The sequence below is a fragment of the Pteronotus mesoamericanus genome, unplaced genomic scaffold (assembly GCF_021234165.1).
Source record: "Pteronotus mesoamericanus isolate MK-2021 breed Mesoamerican mustached bat unplaced genomic scaffold, CSHL_Meso_final contig_74, whole genome shotgun sequence".
In the NCBI taxonomy this organism is placed as follows: Eukaryota; Metazoa; Chordata; class Mammalia; order Chiroptera; family Mormoopidae; genus Pteronotus; species Pteronotus mesoamericanus.
Window position 1 is genome coordinate 26,808,446 of NW_026555247.1, and position 12,122 is coordinate 26,820,567.

Below are 12,122 nucleotides of genomic sequence, written 5' to 3' on the forward strand. Positions count from 1 at the left end.
TTCGGGCAGGGGGGCGGGGGAGGACACGACCACACCAACGTGCATGGTACGTCGGCAGGGTTTTCCCCCTCTTCCAGAGCTTGGAGGGGCTGAGGACGGCTCCTCCCAGGCCCTTAGTAGACTGTGATGGACCGACATGGCTCGGGCCTCGGCCTGGGGACGTGGGGGCAGGAGGGAAGCTAGTCCCCAACGGAGATGAGAGGGCAGCAGGCTGGAGCAGGGCGCCTGGTCTCACAGGGAATTATGTGCTTCTGTGCAGAGCCTACTTTCTGTCCGTGCGAGTGAAACTAGCTCCCCACCTTGGCTGTGAAGGGGCGGCCGTGGATGCGCTGGCCGCTTCCCTCGGAGGAGCGCCTTCCTCCAGCTCGGGGACCAAACGTGGCTCATCTAGGCCCCAGAGAGTTGAAACAAAGTCAGAAATGAAGAAGAAAAACGTGTTTCTCATCTCCTGTCTGATTGAAGAAAAAAGATCGCTTTTGAAGCGAAGCTTTTCTTTTCCTAATGATTAATACGGAGTATATTAATTTAATTTGTACTAGACTCCAATTTAATTCAGCTACAGCACAGAGGCCAAACCCACAGAAAAGCTGATTTGGGCTTCACAAGGAGGAGCCATTTCTTTCTTTGAGGGAAAGATGCGGAGATCTGAAGGCTTACAGCCAACTGCCTGGGTGCAGTGTTCATGGAGCCCGGGGCCTTCTGAAAGGGGGTCACACTGCACATGCGACTTCATTTCCTTATTAATTCCTGTCTTATCGTTTTCTCAGATTGATATTTCTCAATAGGGAAAGAAACGCTCATACACACACACACACACACACGACTGAAACACAAATCTTGAACGTGACAAACAAGTAGTATATATGGGTGAAGTGTTAGGTGCCTGAGGCATCGGGCTCCTGGCAAAGCTCTAGATTTTGGTTTAGAAAGAAATAAACTGCATGTGGGACGGCAGGTTTTAATATTTATTACTGTGTATTCCCCTTCCCCCCGCTTGCCCTACAACCTAAGCTGAGTGATCTACTGCCGACCGGCCCCGATTCTCCATAGCCAAGTGTGCAAAGGAAACACGCCGGTGTGATCCTCTCACAGAAGGTGCACCAGGAGGTCCACCCGCCGGGGTCTGTTCCCCGGAAACAAAGTAGCGAGGAGGGCCGCTCGGCTGGGGTCAGCGGGGGCGATGACGGCGGCCGCCCTCAGTCGGAGTCCATCGCGAACAACTGGATATCCTGGGGGTTCCAGTACAGGCCCACGGCGGAGTTGTAGACCAGGGACCAGACGTACGGGATAAAAAACTCCTCGGGCTGCTCCTCTTCCACATATTTGAATTTCAGTTCTGGAAATTTCTGCAACGAAAACAGGACAATTTTATTTATTTATTTAAAGATTTTATTTCTTTTTTTGGCAGGGGGAGGGAGGGAGGGAGAAGGGAAGGAGAGAAACATCAATCAGTTGTCTCTTGCATGTCCCTCGCTGGGGACCTGGCTTGCAATGCAGGCATGTGCCCTGGCTGGGAATCGAACCGGTGACCTTTCAGTTCTCAGGCCAGCACTCATTCCACTGAGCTCACCAGCCAGGGCTAAAAACAAGACGATTTTATATTCTCACAGTTCCACAGAGCAGCAGCAGGTCCTAGGTGGTGGCGAGGTGAGCAGGGAACCCACCTCCCCAGCTCTTGGCAAGGCCTGAGCACTCTGGGGCTTCACCAGGTCTGGTTCCCACAGGGCTCCTGAGAACACCGAACTTCCCGCAGGGAGGGCACGCAGCCGCTACCCACCCCGGCACCAGCCCGTGAGCATCAGTGCGCCGAGAGAAGCAGGGACCAGAGCAGGGGAAGGGTAGCAGGACAGGGCAGGCTGGGAGGCGCACCCCGTGTGGGACTAGGCAAAGACTGAGCCAGACGCTGGGGACAGCTGCCGCCGCCTGCGCGCTACGCATCCAGGGCTGAGTCACTTTGGAGAGGAGGGTGATTTCGCGTTTGCACAACAGCCCAGTGACACAGGTATTCTTAAGTCTGCTGTATGAATGGGAAAACCAAGGCTCAAAAGGACAAATAACATGCCCCAGGGGCACAGAGCTGGTACGTGATGGAACCAGAGGCTGAACGAAACTCGCGCCTCTCACTGCGGCCTCCCCAGATACAACACGCAGCTGCTGTGCTCATCTCTCAAAAGGTTGGTGTCCAATGTGGATACTCGGTTTCCATGGCTTTTGAGTAATGAGAACAAGCTTCAAACATTTCCTCAGTGTCCACCGACCACTAAGTCCGAGCCTGACTTTCCTGGCTGTGAAGTGACGGAGCTGATCCCCAGGCCCTGCTCCGGCCCTGGAGCGCAGGTGGCCCCAGGCTGGGGGCAGGAGGCCTTGGCTCTGTCCTGGCTCAGCTGCTGACAAGCGGACAGTTTGGGGCCTGTCCCAGCACCCCCTCCAGGCCTCGGTGGGCCTCTGAGCTCCCTCCACTTGTGGCTGGGTGTGGGTTACGCGGGGCCCAGGAAGACCTACGCATCTGCAGCCTCTGCCAGGCCTCCCAGGCTCTGCCGGCCCTCTCGGGAAAGGACTGAACGCGAGCGGGGCCTGGGTTCAGCTGCAACTCTGAGGTCAAACATTTGCTGGCTTCTACTTAGCCAGGCTTCACCTGGTGGCACTCTCAGGGGACAGGGTGACTACCTGAAGGTTCCTGAACTGTCCTGTGGGTTGACAATAGATGGTTTTAAAGGTCAAGACTCCCAACTGCTTAAAATCAAGACACGTGGGAGGCTGCGGCTGAGCTGCCCCATGCCCTGAGCTCGCGGCTCAGTGGGCTGAGGTTCCAGGCGGGGCCCGGTCTGTGCAGAGCGGGCGCCTGAGTTACCGTCTCCCGAGTGCACGCGCTCCAATGAACACAGGGAACCAAGGAGCAAGTACAGACAGGGCAGCGGGACCCTGAACACTGCAGGGGGCACCCGCACTGCCCTGAAGCGCCAGCTCCTCTCTCCTCGAGGGAGCAGGTGAGCTGAGATATTGTTTCCTGGGCTATTTGCTTGGAACTTTTCATCAGCACTTAAAAGGCTCAGAAGGGGGGATAAAGCATAAAAAGCAAGAACAACAAGAGCCTGTCCTCTAGGACCTGCCACACTGAGCTAACATTTGAAAGCAGAGTAAAGAGCTTCCTTTTTCCTGCGGTGAGTTGTTTTTAAGAGGGTGCTGGGAACATTTTAAAAGGGTGGATAATAGGCATGCATCATAAAAGCGTTCCGAAAACACCACTCAGTCAGGCTGAGGGAGTGTGAGCGCAGCCTCTGCAGAGCTGGCCAGCGGGTGCCCAGGCTGTGTTTCCTGGGACCCCTTCCCAAATCTTCCAAATCTAGAGAGAAGGCCAGCATGGTTTGAGATTTAAATAGACATTAAAATAAATGTGTGCTCTTCTAATATGTCGTAGAAGTCTGAGAGCAAAGGAAGAGAAAGACAAAAGGTTTTATTTAGCACTAATGACATCGGGGACACATTGTGTCAGGATTCAGTCCAAGAAATGTCAGTCTGAATGTCAGATCAACAACCTTGAAAAAGCTACTCGTTCCTTGATGTTTCTCCTCAGGCCTGCAGGGAACAGGAATGCCATCCCCTGATGGCTGAGGGAGGCCCCGCCTCCTCGCGCAAGAGCGTCTTCCCGTCTCACTCAGTTAACAAGGCGCCGGCCGCCCAGGGCCCAGGCTACTCGCCACGGCCAGGCTTTCCCAGCTGCCCTCTGCCCGCCTGCTCTCCAGCGCTCAGGCCGCTCTGGGCTCCAGCCAGTGACCACTGGGTAGATGTGCCTGAGGACCACTAAAGCCTGGGACAGTGGGGGACGGGGCTCGGGGGAACGGGGGCTTTGATTTGATAGTTATGGAAAGAATCCATCTGAAATGAGGGAGCAGGGGCCCGGGGGCTGGTCACCTCAGGCTCTTGCTCCCTTCTCTTTCCAAGGCGGTTGTCCTGTGACTCAGCTCAACGTGGAGAGAAAACCCATCTCTCAGGCTTGGAGCTTGGTCTCAGCCCAAAGCTACTTACAACAATCCTGTTGTTTTGATTTTTGGAGACAGAGGTAATGCTAGACTCTCGAGTTTGGCCGGAATGTTTTTATCAGCTCCAGTGAATCAACCCGCCACAGTGGGACATCCGGACGCCCAGCCCAGAGACAAAGCAAAGGTCTCATTTGGTGGTTGAGACTCGGGTACAACATGCAGACCAAAAGCTTTAAAGGCTGTCTCTGCTGTCAGTCATGTGATCTGGTGAAAACCCACAGGAAGTTCAGCTAACAGATGTAGGGCTCAACTGCAATAATTTTATTACCACAAAAGTTCAATGGAGTTTTCCCCCTTCCACCCAAAGATTACACAGATAGCATCAGAAATTCTAGCAAGCACCTGGCACGGTTCCAGAAAGTTTAGTGCAATTTAAAATCAAATAGCTACATAGCACATTAAAAAAGAATTCCTTAAAAGACCACATGAAGCCTCTGACCAGGTGAGTGACGGGAGATGGTGGGGTAGCAAGGCGGCTGGTGGCCCCGGGCAGATGGTGCGGGGCGGATGCAGGAGGGAAGCTACTGCTCAGGGGCTGCGGCGGGAGGGTCTGCGCAGGTGAAAAGTAAACTGGTTTCAAGATCCTGTCGTAGATAGCAAGGTAAGCGTTTACACACACAGCTTTTTATTTATTTTTATTTTTTTACGTCCAGGGCTGATCTGGGGATGATTACCCAGTTTCACTATCATTCCTTCCCTCACATGCTATTGCCGCCTAACACTGAGTCCTGCAGCGACGGGTCCTTCAATGAAACACTGGTGAGCGCAACTATGTAGGAGGCGCGGTGCTGAGCTTGGAGGAGAGAAAGAGGAGAAACCGCTGCTCCTCCGACACAAAGCGGTTCACAAGGAGGGATACGGACAGCGGGGAGCACGGTGTCCCCCAGGCAGAGCTGGCCAACACTGGGGTGAAAAATTTGACCTGGGCTTGGACAGCAAACTCCAGGAGACACAGTGAACCGACAAATCCAGAAACGTCTGCCCACATGTTAATTCAGCTAATTCATGGCTTCTCAACAAGCCTGAACTGCAGGCTCTTCTATGTGTAATGGAATGAGTTTCAAACGTGTCCGAATTGTGACTTAACTGAGAAAAAGAAAATAACCCCTGGTCTATGAGTAACAGTAACACTAACGGTGGACTAGTTCTAGTTTACGTGAATTAATTTCAAAGTCCATGAAAAACTACATTCAAACTACAGAAAATTACTAAGAAAGATATGAATTAAGAAACCCAAAGCTAAAATGAGAAGCCCAGGCTGAGGGTGGCTCAGAACACAGTCACAGCGCGCTGTGCGTCTAAGGGCGCTATGGCTGGCCAGGCAGCGGGGGTGAGCTCCCTCCCAAGGAGAGAGTTAAAGGGGAGCAGACGCCTGTCCTGCAAGCTCAGGCCAGGGGACCAACCACATCTCACTCAGGACACTGTCTTGTCGCCTCTGAGTGTCTACAAGTGAAACTGACAGCTTCCGCGTCGGTTGGCAACAAAGTCTTAGGAAAACCAGGTGGACACAGTTTAAGGCTGGACTCACACTTGTGATGAGCTTTCCACAAACCTGCGATCACATCATCAGCCAGACTCTGAAGCCCACCAGAAACTGAAGCCAGCCAGCCACAAGCCCCTGCAGGAATGGGGCTGGGGCGGGGTGAGCGCTGGCGCCACACGGGGAGTCTCTGGGAGTGAGCAGGGAGGCCACGGCCCGCTGCTGGCAGGCCCCGGAGGCCAGTGCGCAGGCTCCGAGGCCGGCAGCTGGAAACACACTGGAAAGACAGGGAGACAGGGAGGTGGGCCTCGCGGGCCAGGTAACAAGTATGTTCCATCGGGGGTGCCTAGAGCTGAGAGGCTAGGTTGGGAGTAGATAGTTATAATTTAAAAGTCATTAGCTTCAAGGCAGCAGCTGAAGTTGCCGAATGAGTAAACTCCTCGATGTTGAACTGGATTATTGAGTTAAAGTACCTGTTTCAGAGACAAATCCATTCCAATTTAGGAATTCGGGGAAAGAGCATTTGATTCCAAGGTGGAAGATAAAGCGCAGAAGTAGAGCATTTACTCGCAGGACTTGTTTTGTGGAAAGTGGGCCCGGAGAGGGAGCCGAAGAGGATCGAAACTGCCTGTCTTTCTGCAAGGGGCTCATCATTCTGGACAGGGCGCAGCCACGCAAGGGAGGGAGATGCCAGTCAATAAATGCATTGCTGTGGAAAAAAGCCTGAGTATAATATAAGCTCTATGAGGGCAGGGATTTTTTTTCTATGGATGTGCCTCCCAGTGCTTAGAACATTTCCAGGGGCTTAGGTATTTGCTGAGAACGGATGAAGGGCCGGATGAACTCGGCTCTCATGCTGCCCGCTCTCCTGGCTTACCGCCATCGGTCACGCCGTGTCCTCACTCACCGGGGACCCCGGCTCACGGAGGATGGGCCGTGTTGATGGAGACGGCCCTGCCCCATCTTATCCTTCATCCAGCCTGTATCTAATTATGGGGAATGAGGGACTCTAACAGGCACAAGTTCTAGACAGTCGTGGACTAGACGGATGCATAACATGTAAACTCAGACAAGTTCTATTTTTCAGGAGTCCTTTACTTTTTATTCTTCTGAAGGTCACAATATGGTTTATACAGGGGATGGGGGGAACATATGGCCTCTACGTATCTGTGATAATCTTTCTTAACACTAATATTTTTTCAGAGTAATATGTGAACTATGGGAGTGGGAGATACAGATTGGAATAGAGATTCTGAATCATGTTTAGACAAATTCTGGCAAAACAATGATCTTTGCCCTGCCTGAAATGCCCACGCTGGGAGTTACATGCGGACGGTGTTACGCAGAGGACGCGGGCTGAGGGCAGACACAGGGCTTCCCGGAGGGTCCTGGCTGAGATGGCTGTGCCCCTGAGTGACGGCGCGCGAGGTGACCACATCCGGTGAGAAGAGCCCTCGCCACAGCGCGCCAGAGAGAAAGAGAACGCCAACGAAGACAAGTGTGAAGATAAAACGTTGTCTTTAGTTCCTTAAGTTATCATATTTGAACAGTTTTAGGTTAGCTTACAAGCAAACGTGACAGTTTTTCAAGTATTCAAGGGGGTAGAACCCATTCTTAAAGTCATGTCTTAATTATTCCTTAGCAAGAAGTTAAAACTACGCTCTGATGAATCAACATTACATAGGGAGGATTTTCCCCCCTCTGCCTAGGAAAAGGGCCATCTCCTCCAAGTGCTATGGCAAGCATTTTTATAACCTGGTGTTTAGTCTTAGTACTTCCTACGGTTGTGTTTCCCAGTGACCCAAGCATGACCCATGAGTAGATGAGCTGGACCTTTGACATCCTGTCACATGCAACAGTCTTGGCCTAGTGGTTATTCCAATGTGTCGCCAATGAATTAAAAGCATATAATGAGACTTGTTTACTTCTTCACAATCATTAGGACTAATAAAGGGAATGGAGACATTAAGAGGAAACGGAACAAAAGAAGAATGCTCTTAATGATTCCTAGTAAAGTATTACGTGCTGAAAAGTAGAGTAAGAAGTGAGTCTACCTTGGATTCCACCCAAGGATGGTTATGTCAGCGATGTTCCAAAATCATGCAAATGTGAGGCACAGCATTCCGGTACATGGGACCGCCCAGCCTCAACAAAACAGGTCTAGGTCAGCTAGAAAAATCCACGTTCCTTTCCTGAGACTTAATTCTAAGACCTCATGGAATGAAAATTGTCAGCACTAGACACCAGTGAACATTCCCGCTTTGCATATTCACTTCTGTCTTTCATTTGTTAAAAAATTTATTTATTTATTTATCTTTAGACAGAGGGAAAGAGAGGGAGAAAGAGAGGGAGAGAAACACCAATGCATGGTTGGCTCTCATGTGCCCCTTCTGGGGACCTGGCCCCCAACCCAGGCATGTGCCCCAACTGGGAATCGAACCAGCGACTCTTTGGTTCACAGCTGGTGCTCAGTCCACTGAGCCACACCAGCCAGGACAACCTTTTAGAAACAAGGAACAAATTAACACATAAAACCACACACACAAAAATCCTTAACAGCCCTAAGGTAAGCCAAGTTAAGTGGAATTCATATTAAATGACTAGTGTGTAAGTTTACTTTTTCAAGCAATTGTTCAAATGGAGTGAACACATAGATTACTCAGCCCCAAACTCCTTCAGACTCAGGCTTTTCTTCCGGAAAGCAGTTGATACGTTCCAAAAATAATAATAAAAAAGGCTGCTGATAAATTTGTTGTCAGCAGCTTTAAGCCAGTAAACATAATTAAATGATTGAAAAACTCGACTTGGTATTTATTATGTATCACATTGTAAGGTATTATCTTACTGTGTTCTTTTGATTTGTAAAATAGCCACCAATTGTGATACATTCAACTGGTTGAAAACCCCAGGACAGGAGGTAAGGAAGGAGTGCATCAGAAGGAACTAATCAGAGCAGTCTGTCTCATTTTCTGTGGGAAAACATGAACGGGGAGGAGCAAAGGCAGAGCAGAGTGGCGGCGGGTCGGCCACCGCAGTCGGGGGTGAGGACGAGACTGGCACAGCAGTTACGTGATCTGAGAACCAGAAACAAAAAAAAAAACAAATAAGGAAGGGGAACCTACCCCACTACCTATTACACTATGAAGCTAAAATAATTGAACGGTATAATATCCCTCCTTCTAATTTGGACCATGAGATGTATATAATTTAGGATTTATACCTGCTGTTATAATCACAAGAGCACAGACCAAAAGATCTGCATTAAACATCTCAGCTAGGGAATACAGGATACATTTCATTTTATAGTTCAGAAAAAGTGGCTGAGACGCAAACCTTTGAAAGTTTTAATTTTGAAAATGTAAGATTTAAAAATACACATGAGTACGGAAGGGCCAAAGCCCACAGCTCCTGTATGAGCTCTACTGTATAAAGGGCTGCGTGGCCTGCCCCCACGAGGCTTCTCCTTCCTCACTTCATCTTCATCAGCTGACCCGGGTACTGCGTGTAAAACACTGTGGCGTGCGGCACCTATGAAGCAGAGTTCCTACTCTCAAGGGGCTGAAAATCCAGTGACCAAACATAAATGCACAAACTACACATTTAAGTAGCAAGCTCATTGTGAAAGGCCAAGAAGAGTGACACTGAAGAGCGCCCAGCAGGAAGAGGCCAGTAGATAGAGCTGTCACGTCTGGGACAGTCTTCACGGAGGCGGCGGGACTAGGCCGTGGGGAGCGAGGGGAGAGCGAGGGGGACAGCTCGGCGGGAACGGAGAGCGCGGACGGGGCGGGCTGGGGGCAGAGAGCAGGCAAAGGGGCGCGAGGGCAGGTGGTGGGGGCTGGGGCTCTAAACGTGGGCTGGGGTTAGAGATTGAATTGAACCTTATTTTCCCTCTGTTCTTCAGGCGTTGGGGAGGGGGCAGTGGAGGAGGTAAGAAAGGTAGTGATGCTCACTAACATGACAGGGTGGTAGAGGTGGAAGCAATGACGGTGGTGTGCGTGCGTGAGAGAGACAGACAGACAGACAGACAGACAGACAGAGAGACTGATCTCCCCCGAACAAACTGGACCCATTCCCTCCCCCCCTCCAAAAATCACATTAGAGGAATGAGACCAGTAGCATCAGTATCACCTGGGTGGGCACTTGTTAGAAACTCAAATTCTTGGGCCCCAAATAGTCTATCACTCAGGAAGGCATAAGAGAAAAAATGACCAGAGATAAAAAGGATTTCAGTTTTGGAGGAGGAGCCATATGTGGTTCTCAGGGAAGGACGGACACAGCGGAACGGCGAGGGCACCCCAGGATACGGAAGCTCCCTCACTTGGCATATGGGGAAATGGGAGGCCTACAGTAACAATGCTTTCCTAAATGTGGCAGAGACCTAACAGGAAGGCAGTGTTGGCTAGGGTGGCCCTTAGGCATAGGCAGAGGCTGGGAACCATCTGCATGGAGCCTGAAAATAAAGCGAAGGTGATTAGCAAGAAAAAATATGGGAAAAGTTCATGAAAAATGGTGCTTCAGGACAATCTAGTAGGGCTCAAATTATGCTTGGAGCTTCCTAGCTCTACTAGTAAGGAATCAGTTGACAAATAACTAATTATTTTTATGTTACGATGGTCTGTCTTCAGAGATGGCAGTGGTAACAGAACACAGATTCGGAATACTAAGTGTCAAGAGCTCTTTCTAATCCACAGTAGTAACATTCTCTTTGGTTTTAAATTCTTTAAAAAAAATTTTTTTTAAATCCTCAACTGAGGAAATTTTTTCATTGTTTTCAGAGAGGGAGGGAGGGAGGGAGACAAAGAGAGAAAGAAACATCGGTTGGTTTGTCTCCTTGTACCCGCAACCTGGGTAACGTGCCCTGACCGGAAATCGAACCTGCGACCTTTCAGTCAATGGGGCATCATTTCAATCAACTGAGCCATACTAGCCATGGCTGGTTTTAAATTCTAAATGGATTGTGTAGGATCCTGTTCATGGCTCATCTTCTTAATGGCCCAGCCAGTGCCAAGCCGCACAGCTTCCTCAAAGTGTGGCTAAACTGGCACATTGTTCAAGTGCTTTGGGTAAATAATTTTAATTCCCTTTCCTGGGCAAATGTCTCCCTGCAGTGAGAATGGGAAAGTACAGATCAGGCTGGATGAAGAAATTTTTATCTCTAGGGTTCCAAGAAATACCCTCGGAGGGCTCACACAAAATGAACGGGTCAGCAACCAGAGGCTGGTGACTACGGTAACCGCAGGCTTGGTGCCCGCCCCGCGGCGGGCGTGGAGAGGGACACCCAGCCCAGCCAGCAATGCGAGCCCGGCTCAGGAGGGGTCGGGGCGGGCAGGGGAAGGCTGAAGGAGACGTTAGGGTTTTTCCAAGTCATTCCAGTCACTCCTGTTTTTTCAGCTACTACCCTCCATTCCCACTTTCCTGAAATCACAGCAGGAGCTTTAAGGTGAGTCAGAGAGACACAGAATGGGCTCTGGGCCCCCCTTTATCCCAGTGCCACCACCAAACAGAGCAACTAAACCGCTCACTAAACATGGAATTTTTTAATTCTTTTCTGGCACTATTATGGCTGAAAAGGAAAATACTTCCAATTTTCTGCTTTCCGAAACCAACAAAGAGAGAGGGATAATAAACAAGGGACAGGTGATGCCACTGCAAATCAAATATGACCTGGGTCTCTGGTCACTGAGGATGATATTCACAGAATGCTAATGAACGTGAAGAGATTAATATTTGTAAGCTGAAACAAAGATCAAATCTTCCATTTCCAAAAGCCTGTTCTCTGACATTCATGAATCCTACTTTTACCCTTTCCTGTACAAAAAGGCATGGATTGTAAGTTTCACTCCTTAGTGTATCAGAGGTTTAAAAACTGGCCCATGGCATCTGAAGTCGAGTAGCCTTCTGGCCTGAGGGCAGGTTAGAAGTTTAGCTGCACTGGGATAAATCGGAGTGATTTCAATTCCCGGGGGTGAGTTTCTTACGAAGGGAATGCGTTACAACTTTACTGGATGAGGTACAACACTGCAGGCCGGTTAAAACAAAGCAGGGGTCCTAAGCCACAGGGACAGGACACCCCAGAGAAGTGACGTGGAAGTGCCGCTCTGGACTCGGAGGGCTGCCCCTGAGCCCCAGGCCTCTCACCGACATGCTCCAGGACCGGGTCAGGCAGGTCACAGCCTGGGGAGTGACAGTAGAAGGCAGGGCGGCTTCTCTTTTCTCTGCGGCAGAGGCTCTGTAGGCCGCGCATGCGTGCGGAGGCGGCGTACCTGCTGCTGTCAACCGGGGGAGCTGCCCAGGGCCTTGGGGGCCTCCATGTCCTTTGTCACCTGCAGTCTGACAGCCCAGGCCGGGCCGGGCAGATCATTCCAATGCCTGTCCTTTTCCTTTCCCCAGCTCAAGCAGACTGCAGGTTGCCGAAGGCGGGCAGTCCGTGCTTAACTCTCCTCGTGGCAATGGTCATAAACACTGTGATAAAGAAATGCAACCTCCAAAGACAAATATGTATCTCCTCCGTTCTTGGCTATGTATGGTAGAATGGAGGGAAACTGCAGAATGTCTGAGTTTTGGACCTGCTTCTGATACTACTACACTCGGACAAAAAATGT

The 12,122-nt window shown here is 50.4% G+C and overlaps 1 protein-coding gene across 3 annotated transcripts in view; it reads right to left on the reverse strand.

Moving 5' to 3' along the window:
* Positions 1–947: 947 nt before the first annotated feature.
* The window catches only part of DYM (dymeclin), a 278,143-nt gene continuing 266,968 nt past the window's right edge, over positions 948–12,122 (reverse strand). For all 3 annotated transcript variants that reach the window (XM_054583619.1, XM_054583621.1, XM_054583620.1), the window contains one exon: positions 948–1,346. In XM_054583619.1, coding sequence (XP_054439594.1) covers positions 1,197–1,346 — 150 coding nt within the window. In that variant the 3' untranslated portion in view covers positions 948–1,196. The remainder of the gene's footprint in view (positions 1,347–12,122) is intronic.